Raw genomic sequence first — 19,327 nt, 5'->3', positions numbered from 1 at the left:
TAGGTCTGGTTCAGTCTCCCCTGGGGTCACTGCTCCTTCCCCTGGGACCCGATGTGCACACTACTTTGTGTGTGCCCTCCAAGAGTGGAGTCTCTGTTTCCCCCAGTCCTGTTAAAGTCCTGCAATCAAATCCCGCTAGCCTTCAAAGTCTGATTCTCTAGGAATTCCTCCTCCTGTTGCTGGACCCCCAGGTTGGGAAGCCTGACGTGGGGCTCAGAACCTTCACTCCAGTGGGTGGACTTCTGTGGTATAAATGTTCTCCAGTCTGTGAGTCACCCACCCGGCAGTTATGGGATTTGATTTTACTGTGATTGTGCCCCTCATACCATCTCATTGCGGCTTCTCCTTTGTCTTTGGATGTGGGGTATCTTTTTTGGTATTCCAGTGTCTTTGTGTTGATGATTGTCCAGCAAGCTAGTTGTCATTCTGGTGTTCTCACAAGAGGGAGTGAGAGCACGTCCTTCTACTCCGTCATCTTGGTTCAGGGCCACAAATTTTCCTGTCCGTTTTTGAGAGTGCTTATTTTAGGGCGGTGGTGCTGGGGGCAGGGGGAACATCAGGATATCCTTAGGGGGGTTCCTTATAAATCCTAAGGAAATTGAGGCAACTTTAACAGTCGCATCCACCCATCCTTCACATTGTAGGTACCTTGTTCGATTCTGGTGCATCCTTTCTGCCTTCCCATTTTCAGGGCCTCTTGGTTCAGAGGAGGACCATATCCTCTTGAAAAACACTGATACTTATTGAGCTGGAATGAGGCTTTGTAAGATAAAATTAAACAAAGCTACCAGTTTGAAGAAAAACTAGTTTAAGGGATAGAACTTTTTAAAGCTTAAGTGTATCCTTAAACTCTGCTGGCTGGGCAAACAGATTTCAGAGCAAGTAGAAAATGAAAGTTAATAGAAATTAATTGGAAAGGACTAACCATCCTTGATTCTGCTCATGAGTATGGCATTTATGATTGTAATATTTACATTGCATTCATATAGATATGTTTTCTGTGGCTGAAGTTTCTCATTTGTATGGTAGACTTAGATATCTTTTCATGGAGAATATACAGCATAGGGAAAAGCAGGACATGTCATGGATAATGTATAGGTTAGTGAGGGGCAGTACATGCTATGGTTAAGAGCATGGTCCCTGGAGCCCAACAGATGTGGACTCAAAACCCACCTCTACCATGTTATAGTTGTGAAGCCTCAGGGAAGCAGCAGACCTCTCTATGCCTCAGTTTTTTCATCTGTGAATTAGGGATAGCATTATTTAATTTTCATAGAGTTGTGTGATTTCATGAGTAGTGTGTAGTAAATGCTCAGTAAGTGGCAGGTCTTTACCTGTTTTCTGAAGGACATTGACTTCCAGGGGACCCATTACCAGAAGAATGTATGCCACTGCTGTAGAGAATGAAATATTCTCAAAGAATTTTATGTCTGATTTGAGGGCATTGGTGGGAAATTGCAGGGGTATGTTTCTAGCAAGTAATAGGTACTTGGAAACTGTTGACTGAAAAATCTGGGGCCTAGAGTAAACCCTTTCCTTTGTCTCCTTTTCCTACTTAGAGCATACCCTTCTTCTGTCTTTTTCTATTCTGGAACATGAAATGTAGAAGGTTCCCTCATGCTGTGAGTGTACCAAATTTGATTATTTTATCCCCTTGCACGGTGATCATCTGCCCCAGCTCTACTCTGGGCTTCTGAGGGCTCTTTTGGGGAGGTGCTCAGAGAGCTGCTTCCCAGGGTCTGCCTTTCCTACCTGATCTCACTAAGAGGCTGTTTAGGACATTCTCAAGACATTTAAATGTTTTTTTTCCTCAGTCTTCTCAAGGCAATATATTTACAGCTTCTTTATCTTGCTATGTAGGGTAAATATGTATTTTACTAAGTTTTATTAGTGTTCAGCAATATAGTTTGACTTGTAATTCTCTTTTGTCTTTTCAGGTGCCATTTGGATAGTCCTTTAGCGGCACGATGTACTCTGAGTGGAGGTCGCTGCATTTGGTGATTCAGAATGATCAGGGCCACACCAGTGTGCTACACAGCTATCCAGAGAACGTTGGGCGAGAGGTGGCCAATGCGGTGGTTCATCCTCTCGGGCAGGCCTTAGGTACCCTTTCAGCAGCTGGTGGTGAGAGTTTGTTGAAAACTGACAAAGAAGTAAGTGTTTTTTCATTTCATTCTACTCTGTGAAAATATAAGTTTGTTACAGAAGAATAATTTTTCTAACATTTTCTTTTTAAGTGGATTTCTGCTCAGTGTAGTGTGACGTCTTAATTTGACCGTATTTGGGTTGAGGGTTGGGGTCCAGAGTCTGTGGGAGTTATGAGGATTAGGTTGTACCATTGTGCTGTTGGGACTTCCTGCTAGCTGGACCCAGTTCTCCACTTGAGCTGTGAGCTGAGACAGAGACTTGCCTGTCAGGTCCCTTTCCCTAAGTTTTAGGCTTAGTCTTCAGATTTCAATTCAGAGGTTGTGTTTGGAAGGTCTTCATTCCTACGTCTAGATGGCCTCTGACTGAAGGCCCATCTTGTGTTGTCTTCAGGCTACACATGTGTGCTGCACTTGAGGCTCTCCCGCTGTCTCCATCCCAGTCTACCCTTGTCTGACTTCTAGGTTTAAGAGTGCTACAGAGCAGCTAAGTCTGTATAGCTGTGAGCCCATGTGGTTGGAATGGGGGTTGTGTTTGCTGTTCCTAAAGATGAGGAGCTTTTGGAGTGGCTTGGCCTAGAGCTGGTCCTCTGTTTTTGGGTTCAGGGGACGGGGCTGAAGTTAAGTTGCCAGTGGGGAGTCATGAAGGGGCCCTGAGAACGGAGTGATACAGAGCTTGCTAGTATGAGGTCTGGCTAAGATCGGGATTAGAACTTGTCCCCTGTGCTTGAGGACGTTCATACAACCTTTAGGCTTTGGGTTTACCTGTTTCTCAGACACCGCACCGTTTTTCACTTACATTTTGATTTCTTGTGAAGGAGAGATTAGGCTTAATCTAGATATAAGACAACTCTAGTTAGGAGACTAAGGTTTATAGCTCAGGAAGTATTTTATTTACCCTCTGTAGGCCAAAGAGCCTGGGTTGCCAAAGGGGAAGCCCCTCATACTGAGGAGCATTTTCTTCTCAGAGTGCCCTGGCAGAGACTTACCCCGAGGACCAGGACTTGTCCTGCGCACTCTCTTCTTGGTGTCTGTAATTCCTTCTGCCCTCTCCTGGGAAGAGATGGCATGTGAGTAGATAAAGGTGCTCAGTGCAGCCCTTGTTTTTTCTCCTTTCCTACCCTCAAAAGGATATGAGAGAATAGGTCTTGAATCCAGTGTTCTCTCGAATTATACAATTGAACTATTGTGTGAAGATATTACCAAAGATACCTTCTCCTTGGTCTTTCCTGTGATAATTAGGGACTTGCAACCTGTTTTAAAATTCTTTCTCTTGTTCAGCTAAATCCCACCCCCTCCATACCCCTTCCCACCTCATTTGTCACAGCTTCACTGTGTTTTTATAGTCACTCTTAACATTTATTGCTGTTATATGTTACTTTCTATTATATTATATTATTGTTATGTATTTTCTACCCTTAGCCTTTGTAGTTCTGAGGTTAAAAATTTCAGTACATGTATTTATCTTGTTAGATTCAGCTTTAGTTTTAAGCTATTATAATCTTTTTTTAAAATTATTTTATTTATTTATGTTTGGCTGCGTTGGGTCTTCGTTGCTGTGCGCGGGCTTTCTCTAGTTGTGGCGAGCAGGGTCTACTCTTCATTGCGGTGCATGGGCTTCTTATTGGGGTGGCTCCTCTTGTTGTGAAGCACGGGCTCTAGGCATGCGGGCTTCAGTAGTTGTGGTGCATGGGCTTCAGTAGTTGTGGCTCGCAGGCTCTAGAGCGCAGGCTCAGTAGTTGTGGCACACGTAAGTGCTCCACGGCATGTGGGATCTTCCGGGACCAGGGCTTGAACCCGTGTCCCCTGCATTGGCAGGCGAATTCTTAACCACTGCGCCACCAGGGAAGCCCAAAGCTGTTATAATCTTTTTGAATCCTGAATTTCTATTTAACAAGTTAGTTTTTTTTTTTTTTTTAGCTTTGTGATATCTACAAATGGTCAGCATGTAATCTGTTTTTCTCCAAGTTAAAATCTTGGCAGAGCCTTTGGCATGCCATTGGGCATCTTCTTCCAAAATGATCTTGGTACAGTAATCCACTGCTATTCTGACATGTTATTTTGACCAGTTACAAATCCAACCATTCTACCTCCTTCTGGGCTGTATCTTTCCATCTTGTCCACAAGGACCAAATTTCTTGTTAAAGCCCAGTTCCCCCTTTGCCAGAGAAGGCTGTTAATGGCATGGTGAGAATAGCTTTAGATTTCTAGTTGGAAGACTAGATTTTCAGCTCCAGCATTTCCAAACGAGTGCCATGGTCCAAATTCTTAATTTGCTAAACTTCAGTTTTCTTATGTATGAAATGAGGATGGGGACTTCCCTGGCGGTCCAGTGATTAAGACTCCACACTTCCCTGGCGGTCCAGTGGTTAAGACTCCACGCTCCCACTGCAGGGGGTACACGTTTGATCCCTAGTTGGGGGACTAAGATCCCACGAGCCATGCAGTGTGGCCAGAAAATAAAAATAAAAAATAAAAATAAAATGAGGATAGTTTACCCTCTCACACCAGTTATTTTGATGTTTAGATAATATTTATGAAAGTACCTCAGAAACTGGTTTTAAATCAGTGCCAGGTTTCTACATTTGTCAGCTGCCTTCATAGTAACCCTCTTAATAAAGGAATGAAGCTTGTCTGGCATGACTTGTTCTTTTTGAGCAGGCTGGTTCTCAGTGACCCTGCTTCCCTTTCATAAGTGCTCACTGATTATCTGCTTAGTAATTTGTCCCAGAGTTTTGTCTGGAATTCACTTAAACTTTCCAGTCTACATTATCTGGAATATAGTTTCATCCTCTTTTGCAAATTAGGCCATTTCCCCTTTCTCATTGTGCCTTATTCGTTCATGACTGCAAGCAGTGGGTCAGCAGTCTCTTAGGCACCTTCTCTCGGCCCCTGTGATTCAGACAGGTCAGGAGGCTGGAACTCGTTTAGTGCAGCCAAGTGCCTTTTTAAGATCTTACCCAGCTTCAGTCCCTTCTGACCTCTGTTTGTTCTTGGCCTTCCATTTAAAATATTGTTTTCTTTGCCAATGAAAATAGTCACAAAATAAGAGTTGGGCAGTTCATCTTCCTTCCTGTTGTTTGTTAAAGTTGCATAATCTGGAAATGGAATATAATTAAATTTATGTAAGTGATTTCCTAAATGACACACATACCTGCATGCAAATTAAGTGGAAAAAAATATCTAAAATTTTCTATTTCTGTGCCTCCGATCTCTATGGAAAATCAAGATGACCTGTACTTTTTATTTTACAGAGCAAACAATAATAATATTTAAGGAGTGAAAGCCAACATAGGCTTAATTAGAAATAAGTAATTTATTTTCTTCTTAAATCTTTTGCTTAGGAAACGTTGTCTATGTCTTTTTTTTTTTTTTGCGGTACGCGGGCCTCTCACTGTTGTGGCCTCTCTCGTTGCGGAGCACAGGCTCCGGACGCGCAGGCTCAGCGCCCATGGCTCACGGGCCCAGCCGCTCCGCAGCATGTGGAATCTTCCCGGACCGGGGCACAAACCCGTGTCCCCTGCATCGGCAGGCAGACGCTCAACCACTGCACCACCAGGGAAGCCCCCTGATTATGTCTTATACATGGAAAGTACATTCTGTAGAATTAATCTGATGTATGTTGAGATGAATATACTTCAGTTGAGAGGTTTTTGACAATAAGAGGTTAACATTTTAAATCAATCTACTGATACACAGATAGGAATGTGTAATAATTCTATATGTATATTTTTTTTTGTTTAGGTAAAATGGACCATGGAAGTAATTTGCTATGGACTGACCCTTCCATTGGACGGAGAGACTGTAAAATATTGTGTTGATGTATATACTGACTGGATTATGGCTTTAGTGTTGCCGAAAGATTCTATTCCATTGCCAGTTATTAAAGAGCCTAATCTATATGTTCAAAGTATACTAAAACACCTGCAGAATCTTTTTGTACCAAGGTAAGCTATACTAGTCTATCTGGCCTGTTATTAGGATCATAATAAACTACTCATCAATGTTACTTTTTTATATTATGGGAACTGATTTAATTGTTAGACCTTTGAACAGTAACTTTCATTACTTGTTCAGTTAAAGAGTGTGTTAATATGAATGAGAGAGATGGGCTTATATAATGTTTACTAGGACTCTTTAACAAGTGTGTGTTCATTTTAACAGCTTTTGGCTTTGCTTCTAAGATCTGATAGCTATTAGATGTTAAAATACTGTGACCCCTTTCCCTTCCAGTCAAAAAAACCCATACTTTTGCCTAACATAATTCTTGTCTCCACTTAAGCTAATGGCGACTAAGCCATCTACCTTAAAATGAATCTTTCTTATGAGAGAATGAAGACATTGAAGTAAGCAGATTTGAAATTATAGGCACATTTGTAGTAGACCAAAAGAATACTCTTGACAGTTTGTTATTGAGTTTTTCCCCTATCTCTGCGGCAGAGACCTTAAATATTGTAATGTAAGATTGCCTTACTTGTGCCTAAAACATTTTTTTCCCATTCTAAAAGAATTATATGTCACTATAAAGGATTTTGGAAATATAGAAAATAATGGAGAAGAGAGCATTAGTTGCCTACCTATTTGTAGGGATTTCCTTTGAGAAAAATCTGTTTTCAGCTGTTTTTTATGTCTGTGGAAGGGGCAAGTGGGCTTCCCTCCTTTTGGAAAAGTTCTGGTTAGGGCTTTTGATCTGTCAGATGATGAGGACTTTGAATCATCCAAAAACCCGCCCTGTAAATTTTAACTTTTTAAATTTAGAAGGAGGATTACTTTGGAAAAATCTGAATTAAAAAAGAGGAATCTCCATTAAGAGCTCTGGTCTATAGGATCAGTTGTACAAACATACCTCAAGATATTGCAGGTTTGGTTGCAGACCACCACAATAAAGCGATCATTGAAATAAAGCAAGTCACATGAATTTTTTGGTTTCCCAGTGCGTAAAAGTTTTTATACTATACTGTAGTCTGTAAATATGCAATAGCATTATGTCTAAAAAAACAATTACATATCTTGATTAAAAAATACTAGCATTGCTGAAAAATGCTAACCATCTGAGCCTTTAGTGAACTGAAATCTTTTTGCTGGTGGAGGGTTCTGCCTCAATGCGATGGCTGCTGACTGATCAGGGTGGTGGTTGCTGAAGCTTGGGTGGCTGTGGCGATGTGTTAAAATAAGACAGCAGTGAAGTCTGCCACATTGGTTTACTCTTCAGTTCATGAATGATTTGTCTGTAGCATGCAATGTTGTTTGATAGCATTTTACCTACAGTAGTTCTTTCAAAATTGGAGTTAATCCTTTCAGACCCTGCTGCCGCTTTATCAACTAAGTTTATGTAATATTCTAAATTCTTTGTTGTCATTTCAATAATTTTCACAGCATCTTCACCGGGAGTAGATTCCATCTCAGGAAACCACTTTCTCTGCTCATCCATAAGAAGCAACTCCTCTTCCATTAAAGTTTTATTATGAGATTGCAGCAATTCAGTCACGTCTTCGCGCTCCACTTCTGATTTTAGTTCTCTTATTATTTCTGCCACATCTGCATTTACTTCCACCACTGAAGTCTTGAGCCCTTCAAAGTCATCCGTGAGGGTTGAAATCAGCTTCTTCCAGACTCTTATTAATATTGATGTTTTGATCTCTTCCCATGACATAAATATTCTTAATGCCATTTAGAATGGTGAATCCTTTCCAGAGGGTTTTCAATTTCCTTTGCCCAGATCCATCAGAGGAATCGCTGTCTGTGGCAGCTATAGTCTTAAGAAATGTATTTCTTAAATAATAAAACTTGAAAGTCGGAATTGCTCCTTGATCCGTGGGCAGCAGAATGGATTTTGGGTTAGCAGGCAAACATTAATCTTGTACATCTCAGTGTTGACTGAAAAAAATGCACAGTCGAAAAGTTGAGAATTATGTTTTATTCGGTGGACTTACTGAAGACTATAGCCTGGATACTGTTTCTCAGTTCTGAGGGGCTGTTCCAGAGAGGTAAGGGAGGAGCGAGGATGTATAGGAGTTTTGCTGGGAAAAAAACAAAACTGTGTAGTGGAACATCAAAAGATTACTGCTAATCAAAAAACAGACATCTCAAGTTAATGATTTTAGTGCCTTTCTGTGTATGGGAAGCTGCAAGAGTTTGGGTTCATTGAAATTATTCCTTTGGTATGCATCTTAACTACCTAGGGCCACTATTTTCTTTCTCTCTGTCCTGAAGTCCCCTCAGGGTGCACCATGGGGGTGGGGGGGCAGCTGCAGTGGCTGATGGCTTTATGGCCACAATATTGTTTGTTTACTGAAATGGCAGGAGACATTCTTTGTCCACATCCATTAGAGCTCTTGGTGACCCAGGTGCATTGTTAATGAGCAGTAATATTTTGAAAGGCATCTTTTCTTCTGAGCAGTAGGTCTCACCAGTGGGCTTAAAATGTTGTAAACAGATGTGCTGGCATCCAGGCTTTATTTCATTTATATGGCACAGGCAGAGTAGATTTAGCATAATTTTTAGGGGCCCTAGGATTTTCAGAATGGTGAATGAGCATTGGCTTCAACTTGAAGTCACCAGCTGCATTAGCCCCTAACCAGAGAGTCAGCTTGACCTTTGAAGCTTTGAAGCCAGGAGTTGACTTCTCTCTAGCTATGAAAGTCCTAGATGGCATCTTCTTCCAATAGAAGGCTGTAGGCTGTTTTGTCTCCATTGAAAATCTGTTGTTTAGTGTGGCCACTCTAATTATCTTGGCTAGATCTTCTGGATAACTTGCTACAGCTTTTACATTAGCAGTTGCCGCTTCATCTTGCACTTTTTTTTTCTTTTAAATGGAGGCATTTCCTTAAACTTCATGAACCAGCCTCTGCTGGCTTCACACTTTCCTTCTGCAGCTTCCTCACTGCTCTCAGCCTTCATAGAACTGAAGAGAGTTAGGGGCTTGCTCTGGATTAGGCTTTGGCTTAAGGCAGTGTTGTGGCTGGTTTGATCTTCTATCCAGACACTAAAACTTTCTTCATATCAGTAGTAAGCCTGTTTCTCTTCGTATCATTTGTGTGTTCACTGGAGTAGCACTTTTGATATCCTTCAAGAACTTTTCGTTTGCATTCACAATTTGGCTAATTGGTGCAAGAGGCCTAGCTTCCAGCCTGTCTTGGCTTTTGACTTGCCTTCCTCACTAAGCTTAATCATTTCTACCTTTTTACAATGTTGTGTTAGATTCTGGTGTACAGCAGTGATTCAGTTTTTTGTGTATATATATATATATATATATATATATATATGTATATATATATATATGTATATATACACGCATACATATATAAACACACACATATGTATATTCTTTTTCAGATTCTTTTCCATTATAGGTTATTACAGGGTACTGAATATGGTTCCCTGTGCTATAAGGTAGGTCCTTGTTGTTTCTAGCTTTTGATTTAAAGTGAGAGACATGATTCTTCCTTTCACTTGAACACTTAGAGGCCACTGTAGGGTTATTAAATGGCCTAATTTTAATATTGCTATCTCTCAGGGAATAGGGAGGCCTGAGGGGAGAGAGAGAGCAGGAAAATGGCCGGTTGGTGGAGCAGTCAGAACACACACAACATTTATCAGTTAAGTTCGCTGTCTTATATGGGCGTGGTTTGTAGTGCCCCAAAACAATTACAATCACCATAACAGATATAATAATGAAAATATTGCGAGAATTACCAAAATGTGCCACAGAGACACAAAGTGAGCAAATGCAGTTGGAAAAATGGTGCCGATAGACTTGCTCAATCAATGCAGGATTGCCACAAGTCTTCAGTTTGTAAAAAAACTGCAATATCTGTGAAGTGCAACAGAATGAAGTTCAATACAGTGAGGTATGCCTGTAAACTCCTTATCTTGTGTGAAATGCCTGCTGTAATCTGGCCCCTAACCAGATTAGCTGCTGCTAATTCTGCGTGAGCCGTGCTCTTTGGTCAGACTCATAAATTAAACATTCTCCCAAGACTCCTTAAAGATCTTCTCCATCATTACCTACTCTTTTTCCATCCTCATCCTCCTCTCCCTGTCCTAGATGTGTCCTAGTTGTCCACATCTCTCTCTTGATGGTTCATCTTAAATTCAGCCTTACCTGATCATCCAGGCCCATAGTGATCACACCTTCTTTGAGCCTGTAGGGTACTTCCTGTGTACTTCTTGTATCTCTCCAGTTTTATTGCTTATCTTTTAAAATGTGTATGTCTCATTTCCCCATCTAACCAACTTGAGGGTAGGAACTAGGTTGTATATAGTTTGGACTTCCACAGCACCTAGAGCAGTACTGGTATTACATTAGGGTGAATAAAATGCTGGTTGCTTATATTTATTGATTTCAAATAGAATTATAACAGGAAATGATGGGAAGTAAGTGACATATTGTTTGTGGCTAAGCGGGTTCTTCTAAAATGATGTAATACTTTTAATGCTTTCTTGTCATCCCATTTAGGAGACTAATTTACTAGGTTTTTTCTTAGTGCGTGGGACAGTCTCATGGATAGTACTGTCACTGTGTTTCTTTCCTCTTTGTACTCTTACCAACTCTCAGTGCTCAGTTTGTATTGATGAGAAAAATCAATGACATTTGAGTTAATTAGGCTTTTGCTTTGGCTTTTCTCTTTTGAGAAACATGACTACCTTATAAATTGTTCATCTTACTGTTTGGTAGTTAGCTTATTTTCTCAAAAGTGTGTGTGTGTGCATACTTCTGAGTGGGTGCTGAACTGAGCATTAGAGTTCTCATGGCCAGTAATGTCTTAGGGAGCTGAATATTTTCAGTGCTAAATATTGGGAGTTATGATCTCATCTCCTATTACTGGAAGTTTCATTTTTTTTAAATTCAGATAGTTCATAAAATTGTCATCAAGTTTACTTAGTTAGTTGTTTTTATGAAAACTAACACTCAGAATAGAGGAAACAGCCTCTACTACTTCGCTACAGATTAAGTCAGAGTGGATGTAGCCTTTCTCTTTTTGCCTATCAGTTTTTTTTTTTTGCATAATTGAGTGAAGAGTGACCCATCATTTAAAATTGATTAGTGTCTTCATTGCTCAAATAAACTTCTTTAGAAAATGTGATGTTCTTCTAAAGCAGTGGTTGGCAAACTTTTTGTGAAGAGTCATATAGTAAATATTTTAGCCTTTGTGGGCCATACGGTGTCTGTCACAACTATTCAACTCTGCTGGTGTAGGGAAGCAGCCATAGATGATATATAAATAAATGAGCATGGTTGTGTTCCAATAAAACTTTATTTACAAAAACAGATATCAGGCCAGATTTGACCCATTGGCCATACATAATTCACCACCCCATGTTCTAGAACAGTTTTCTGAAGTTCACAAGTTGCTTTTGAAAATATTAAGGGGAAAGGAATATTTTTGGTGTTTAGACCTTTCTGTTTATTTTTCAGTAAAGATTACCTTGTTTCTCTTAGCTGTAGAAACTTGGACACTGCTCTTAAATTTAGGCTGTCTGAGTGAGGCTACAGTACCTAAGGAGCAGATGTTTCCTTTTCTGCCACTGGGCAGGTGGTACCTAGAAAGGGTGGGTAGGCCTGGGTTACCATTTGGGAGGCTTCTAATGTCATTGCTATCTTGCAAGAGTGTCATCCCCAGGACTGATAGTGGTATTTTTATTTCTTATTCTCGGTTCCCTCTTACATGGCTACATGAGGTTTGGGGCTGTTACGTATTTCTTACTTTTTAGTAAGTAGCCAGAGCAACAGACACAAACTTGAGCCTCATGGCTTCCCATGGACTGGATTCACATCAAACTGAACATGGGACATCTTCCTGCTCTTGGGGACTCTTGGCTTTTCCTAAGTGAATGTCTCATCATTTTACTTTAGATCTGACTTCTTTAGGGAAAACTTAAGGTTGTCATTTTTTTGCAACTCCAGTGTAAGTTTCTGGTTTTCTGGGTCATGGCCCAGAATCTGAGAATCTTTATTCTAAGGTTGTGATGGGAGTTCTAAGGGCACTCACTTCAATTTCTGGATTTCTTGAGGCAGCTCTGCGATTCCCTACTCTCATTCAGACATGTTTTATGAATTTGTAACATGAGTCATAATATATAGAAACTTGGCCTCAAGATTTATTTCAGTAGTATTAGTTACTTGTCTTGGGTTTCACATGAGAACTCCGGAGGGCAGTTCAGCATTTGCTGGTGCAGTGGGTTTACTACGATTCTTGAAATTCTCAAGGTGATCCACTTTGGACAGTGGGGATAAGGGCTGGAGCTTGGGCCTGATATATTGATCTAATTCTGTTGGAGAAAAATGGTCCTGTGGACTAAAAAGCGTTATAAAACTGTTCTTTGGGAGTATCTTGGGTACCTTTGGAGCCCCCATCTTGGGTTATGTTGCCTTTTTTTTTGTAGAGCAGCAGTAGCAGGTGCTCATTTCTGAGGCAATTGCCTCTATATCTCATCAGTTTTGGGGATCTGTTAGGATATTCCATTCTGTAGGCTCTTCTCTAGCAGACATTAGCTTCAGAGGGACTTGTGAGCACTATGAAATCACGTGCAGAATTCTTGTAAATGTGTGTTTAAAATTTTTTAGAAGAATACAAAGGCCATTCTGCTGTGTGAGCAGTGGAAGTGGCTGTGGGTATTTACTCATTCATTCAGCAGAAACCTATTGAGTATCTGTTGTATGCGCCAGGCACATTTCACACTTAGAAAATCTTGAGGTGAAGTTTACTTTCTATTATCCTCTAAAAATCTAGAGGTGAAGTTTACTTTCTATTATCCTCTAAAAATCTAGAGGTGAAGTTTACTTTCTATTATCCTCTATCTCCACAGGAGCTCTTCAGGCTTTTTAAGAGTGGTAGGCTGAGATCCCAGAGGGCCAAACTGTATGACGAGGAAGTAGCTTTGAACTGAAGAGGGTGCACCTAATTCTGTCTGCTGACGCCGTTAGGGAGTATCATTGGATCATTGCTTGCTGTGTCCAAAAGTCGCCTGTCCGTAACTGTTGCATTCTCTCCTCAAGGCTTGTCAGTGATGTCTGTTTGTCTTCTTCAGACAGGAACAGGGCTCCAGTCAGATCCGACTATGCTTACAGGTCCTGAGAGCCATTCAGAAACTGGCCCGTGAGTCATCCATTATGGCCCGAGAAACCTGGGAAGTCTTACTGTTGTTTCTTCTGCAGATTAATGACATACTTTTAGCACCACCAACTGTTCAAGGTTTGTTAATTTTTTTCTAATTTATTTCTGAGCTCCAAATGCTGTTTACTTTTAGACTCAATGAGTAGTAGACTCTGTGGGGATTTAAATTTTGGCACTACAGTTGACAAACCAAGATGAACAGTTCTTAGAATGGAAAACCCTCAAAGGCACAATGGAAAGTTATGTTACCTTCAGTGATGATTTTGCTAATATAGTGAGGGGCTCAGTGAATTAGTGCATGTTTGATAATGACAGTAACAGTAGCTTGTTCAGTATATTAGGATAGAGCCTATATACGAAACAACTCATGTACCTGATTACAAAGTAGTTATCCAGGTAGACTCTGAAAACTTGATAGCTAGAAGATATTTTGTTTAGCAAATGAACCCTACAGAATCTTAAAGTGTTCTATTTGGAAGTATGACAGTATGTCATTCATTGCCTAGCCATTAAAAAGCCTCCAATTTTATAAGACTATAGAGTGTATTTTAGACATCCTGCTTTGTATGCACAGTATACACAGACAATAAGTTGATATTCTAGTTCCAAGTTCCCTTATTGCTTATTCATCTGTGTAGTCCCTTTGCTAACACATGTGAGTGTGCTTGTGCTCTCACACAAATGCAGTGTCCAGGAAGATATCTTAAAAAAACCCTAGAATTTTAGTGTTGCAAGGGACCCCATAATAGGAATACTCTGTCTGGTATTGATGATAGCTGGCCAGACACAGATAGTGTGTCTCTCTGCTACACAATCCATCCACTTCTGGGGCTTATTATTGTTGAAACTTCATTTTTGCCCATTTGAAATAGGAATCCTTAGAACTTTTCCTTCTCGTCCCAAGTTTGTCTTTTGGAGCTATGCAGAGTACAGACCACTGCTGTTCTTCCTAGTTCCAGGGCTTGGAACAGAGGAGCCGCTCTGTTTTCATGGTTGAGGCTCTGTCCTGCCCAGTACCAGTCGTTCGGCTCCCTTCTTTGTCTCCCTCTCCCTTGAAGGGTCGCTTTCAAACACCTGAAGGATTTTATAGCAAAGTTCAGAGGTAAAAAGTCTTGGGTATTTGTTCTGATTCCTTTACTTATTGGCTGTGTGAACTTAGGCAAGTTACTTAAATTTCCTGAACCTGTTTTCTCATCTTCAAAATGGGTATAATCGATAATTGGTTAGAGATTATAAATACCTATCCTGCAGAATTAATGTGTATGAGCTGTGTGCACAGAAACTGACTCATAGCAGTCGTTCATTATAGACACTCATCCTTTCTTTTCTTCCCTCTGTACTCCTTGTCCCACTGCTGGAAGATTAAGATCTGCAATACGAACCGAGCAGGGCCACTTGAAAACTTTCAAAGTGATAATGGGTTGATATATCCATGATTTCCTTCATAGGAGCTTCTAAGAATAGTTTTTTGCTCTCTCTGTTAAGTGATTATTTGAAAGTCAAAACTTAACATTGCAGTTATTTTAATTTTTTTGACCAGTTCTCCCAAGTCAGTGAATTAAAGATTCTGCTTTACAAATAAGTATGCCAAAGATGTTTTCTTTTTGTTGGTAAGGTGGCATTGCTGAGAATCTAGCAGAGAAGTTGATTGGTGTTCTCTTTGAGGTTTGGTTACTAGCTTGTACTCGGTGCTTCCCAACACCTCCTTACTGGAAAACAGCCAAGGAGATGGTGGCTAACTGGAGGCACCACCCAGCAGTGGTGGAGCAGTGGAGCAAGGTCATCTGTGCGCTCACTTCAAGGTAAGTTATCATCATCCACTTGCCTTCCTTCATCCGTCTGACCTTGGGTAGCTTTCCCCTAGTTCTGTGTCTTTCTGGGATTCACAGAGTACATGGTAAAAAGTCTCTATTCTGTGTCTCTCATTACTGTACTTTAGATAGAGAATCAAACCACTTTTTTAAAATAGATGTGTCAGTTTGGCTAGTGCCTGTCTAATCTAAAACATTTTAGATTAAGCAGGTTTTGGAGAGGCAGATAAATTCTGAGCCCTACCACTCCCACCCCCAAAATCCCACTCTTATTCTGATTATTAAAATATTCATGATCATTATTTTTAAAAAACAAACCAAAGAAAGGTATAACAGAAAGAGTTACGTTCACCAGAAGTCTTATTATATATGTTTATACATAATTTTACAGAAATAGGAGCATACTATAATGTTCTCCTGTGTAACCAAAGTAGGCAGTATTTTATTATAATAATTTAACTTTTTTTTTTTTTTTTACCATTTATATATAATGCCATCACTATTCTGTGAGTAAACTGTTAGGCTTCATTTTTTTCAGACTTGTTTTTTTCATTTCTTTTAATATGACTCTAAAAGTTGAGCATTCTTTTTTTTTTAATTTATTTACTTATTTATTTTTGGCTGTGTTGGGTCTTCGTTGCGTGCAGGCTTTCTCTAGTTGCAGCGAGTGGGAGCCACTCTTCGATGAGGTGCACAGGCTTCTCATTGCGGTGGCTTCTCTTGTTGCGGAGCAAGGGCTCGTGGCACGCGGGCTCTAGAGCGCAGGCTCAGTAGTTGTGGCGCACGGGGTTAGTTGCTCTGTGGCATGTGGGATCTTCCCGGACCAGGGCTCGAACCCCTGTCCCCTGCATTGGCAGGTGGATTCTTAACCACTGCGCCACCAGGGAAGCCCTGAGCATTCTTTTTTAAACATAATCACAATACCATTTATCACACCTAAACAAAATGTTAATAGTTTGTTAATATTGGTTAGCTGTTGAGTGTTCAGATGTCCCTGAATGTCTCAATTTTTTTTATAGTTGATTCCATTGAATCAGAACACAAACAAGGTTTGGACGTTGTATTTAGTTGACATGTTTCTTAAGCCTATTTTAAACTGTAGGTTACTGTTCTCTCATTTTTATTTCCTTGCAGTTTTTTTGTTGAACTGGATTGTTTGTCTTATAGAATGCTTCACATTTTGGATTTTTCTGATTATGTCCTAGTTGTGTTAATTAGCATGTTCCTCTGTCCCCTGTATTTCCTGTCGACTGGTGGTTAGATCTAGAGACTTGATCTGATTCAGATTTGATTGGGGGTGGGGTAGTGGTGGAGGTGAGAACAGATCATTCGTAGGTGGTATCATGTATCAGAAGGTAGACTGGTCATTTTGAGAGTTAATAAATGTTTATCTCTTTATCATCGTTTAAACTAAGATGAAGGTTTGGAGTATTCTATTGATTCTGGTATATCTTTGTGAATGTCAATATTATGAATCTATTTTTAAATAATATATCATTTTATCTTGATTATAAAAGCAATACATGCTTATAATAGAAAATTTGGAAGATGTAGGAGGAAATATCCATCACTTACAAATAACCAAAGTTTGAATGTATTTTTCCTGTTTTCTCTTTTTTAAAAAATAAATTTGAGATTATTTGATATAGTATTATCTGCTTTTTTTATTTGTTGTCTGATTCTTGTCCCAGTAATTACATGTACCTTTTTTCTTCTTAAATAGATCTCAAGATCATTTTTTAATGGCTTTATAGTTTTTCATTTTATAAATGGAATTATAATTCATTTAATAATTTCCCTGCTGTTTTGATATTTAAGTTTTTCCCTGTGTTTTAAAAATATTGTTGATATGTGAGTACTTTATACATAGTCTTTGTGTATATTCTGGTTATTTTATTAAGACATAATCTTTAGATTATATAACTATAATATAATAGATTATAATCTATTCTAATTATAATAGGTTAATAATTGGGTCAAAGGGCTTTGAACAGTTTTAATACATTTGGAATATTAATATTTAGTTAAGTAATTGAATTGTCAAATTCATTTTATGGCGCACACACCATAAATTCTAAACTTCATTTAAAGTTATATAGCAGTTATTATGAATAGATTATAGCTTAGTTGTGTTGAAGGCATTTGCAGTGCAATGAATCTTTTAAAAATAATTTAAAGAATTTATTATTTATATTACATGACTAATTATATAATCAACATAAGCATAATTGTGTATTATATGATTTGTTATTTGCAATTTTAAAGTAAACTTTTAGGTAATTTTTAATTTTATAAAGTAATATTTGATTTGTAATTTATGTTATAGTATATATTATAAAATTATATTATGTATAATTATTATATACACCATTGTATGTTACATGTTATACATATTATGTTATATACAAGATGTATTATAAAATTTATGAGATATAATATTTAATTTATAAAATCACTTATTTGATAATTATAATAAAATCATATAAGTAAAATAAAATTACAGTTAAATACATAAATTTATAAAATGATAAAGAAGTTTTATAAGTAAATAAAATAAATTTATAAATTATATAACTTAAAAATATATGAACTAAATTATAAATAACATTAATTATTTAAAAATAGAAATACATGTTTTAAAAAATCCTTTATAAAACTGGAAATCCTCTTCCAGTTTATCTATTTTATAAACAAGGGTTTTCATTTATTTTATTCACTTCAGTGAGGTATAATACAAGTTTCATCTATTTTCTCTTATCATATTTCTCTTAGTATATTTTAATGTTTGAATGTATTTTCCATTCTGTTACAAAATGAACTTGCTGGTATGATTTTTTTTATTTTCTAGATTGCTACGCTTTACATATGGTCCTTCATTTCCTCCATTTAAAGTTCCCGATGAAGATGCCAGTCTGATCCCTCCTGAAATGGATAATGAGTGTGTTGCACAGACATGGTTTCGCTTTTTACACATGTTAAGGTACTGTTGTTGTTGTATTTCATGTGGTCTTTACGCAGTGAGTGTCTTAGGACAGGAACGGTGCTATAACTCCTTGTTAGAGTTCACAGTGTGGCTGTTAAGCCCAGTCATCAGATGGAGCCAAATTGGACAACACACACATCTACATCATGTGCCCCTGCTCTCCCTGTCCCAGCAGGGTCAGGCTGTCCTCAGCTGCTCTTGGGCCACACTCTCTAGAGGCTTGTTCCCTGCAGTAGGTGCAGCATTTGTTCTCTTGCCTGTTGGTGCAGCTTGGATGATGATCTCTCTCCCAGGACTTTGTCACATTCTGTGGGGACTGGAGACTAGCTTGTTCCTCTCTATGACCAGCACTGACTGGTCAGTCTGGCTCTCAGGACCTCTCCTCTAGTAGCGTGGTTTAAAATTTCACTGAGGGTACACCACAGAATTTCACAGAGGGACAAATTGCTAAAAGTAATACTTCATGCTCTTTCTTTTTTTATAGTAATTCTATTCAATTCAATTTCATTGCTTCCTACCTTTCTCTCTACTAGCCCCATCCTTGTGCTCTGTGGAACTTTGGTTCTGTTGTATACTATTTGATTTGTAAACTTTTTCCTTGCATATCTTTTCTTTCTGGTTTGACGAGCCTCATTTTTCTATTTGTGTATTAGTGATTCTAAATTACTCTGTATGACCTGTTTATAAGTTAGGGATCTTAACCGTTTTCTATCATGTTTTTTTCAGTTTGTATTGTGTGTTTTTCATCTTTCGGTGATTTTAGTTTATTTTTTAAAATCTGTCTTTTTCTGTGATTATTTTCTGTTTCCTTTAAGATTAGAAAGTCTTCCTTTGTTCTTTGATCAGATAGATATTCACCTATGATTTCTTCTGACTTTGTTTCCTTTGTGCCATTAAGTTCTTTTATATATATGGATTTTGTCTTTGGGTCACATATTATTCCATTGATCTTTAATTCATTCTTATAGGAGATTAACACTTTTAATTATTTTAATCTTATAATAGTTATTGATATTTGGTGGGACTAATATCTTTTTCCCTAAAACATTTCTTGGAATATTTTTAAAAATCTCTTTTTGCCTGTTTAACATTTTAGATGAATTTTAGAATCCATTTGACATGTTACAAAACACAAGTGAACAGAAGAACCTCACAAAACCTTTTGGGGTTTGGAGTGTGTGTTAATTAGGGTAAGGAACATGTCCTCCTTTAGCAGATGAACCTGAAAATCTTAGTGGCTTAGTACAGTATGTTTCATAAAGTCTTGGGTAA

At 38.6% G+C, this 19,327-nt stretch overlaps 1 protein-coding gene across 4 annotated transcripts in view; it reads left to right on the top strand.

The window, feature by feature from the left end:
• Positions 1-19,327, top strand: part of RALGAPB (Ral GTPase activating protein non-catalytic subunit beta) — a 100,331-nt gene that overhangs the window by 17,721 nt on the left and 63,283 nt on the right. For all 4 annotated transcript variants that reach the window (XM_049699169.1, XM_049699168.1, XM_012534095.3 and 1 more), the window contains exons 2-6: positions 1,938-2,153; positions 5,889-6,091; positions 13,176-13,339; positions 14,877-15,063; positions 17,921-18,052. In XM_049699169.1, the coding sequence (XP_049555126.1) occupies positions 1,968-2,153; positions 5,889-6,091; positions 13,176-13,339; positions 14,877-15,063; positions 17,921-18,052 (872 nt within the window). In that variant the 5' untranslated portion in view covers positions 1,938-1,967. The remainder of the gene's footprint in view (positions 1-1,937; positions 2,154-5,888; positions 6,092-13,175; positions 13,340-14,876; positions 15,064-17,920; positions 18,053-19,327) is intronic.

Source organism: Orcinus orca, chromosome 16 (genome assembly GCF_937001465.1).
Source record: "Orcinus orca chromosome 16, mOrcOrc1.1, whole genome shotgun sequence".
In the NCBI taxonomy this organism is placed as follows: Eukaryota; Metazoa; Chordata; class Mammalia; order Artiodactyla; family Delphinidae; genus Orcinus; species Orcinus orca.
Note: the sequence above shows the minus strand (reverse complement) of the source record. Positions and strands in the feature narration are given on the sequence as shown.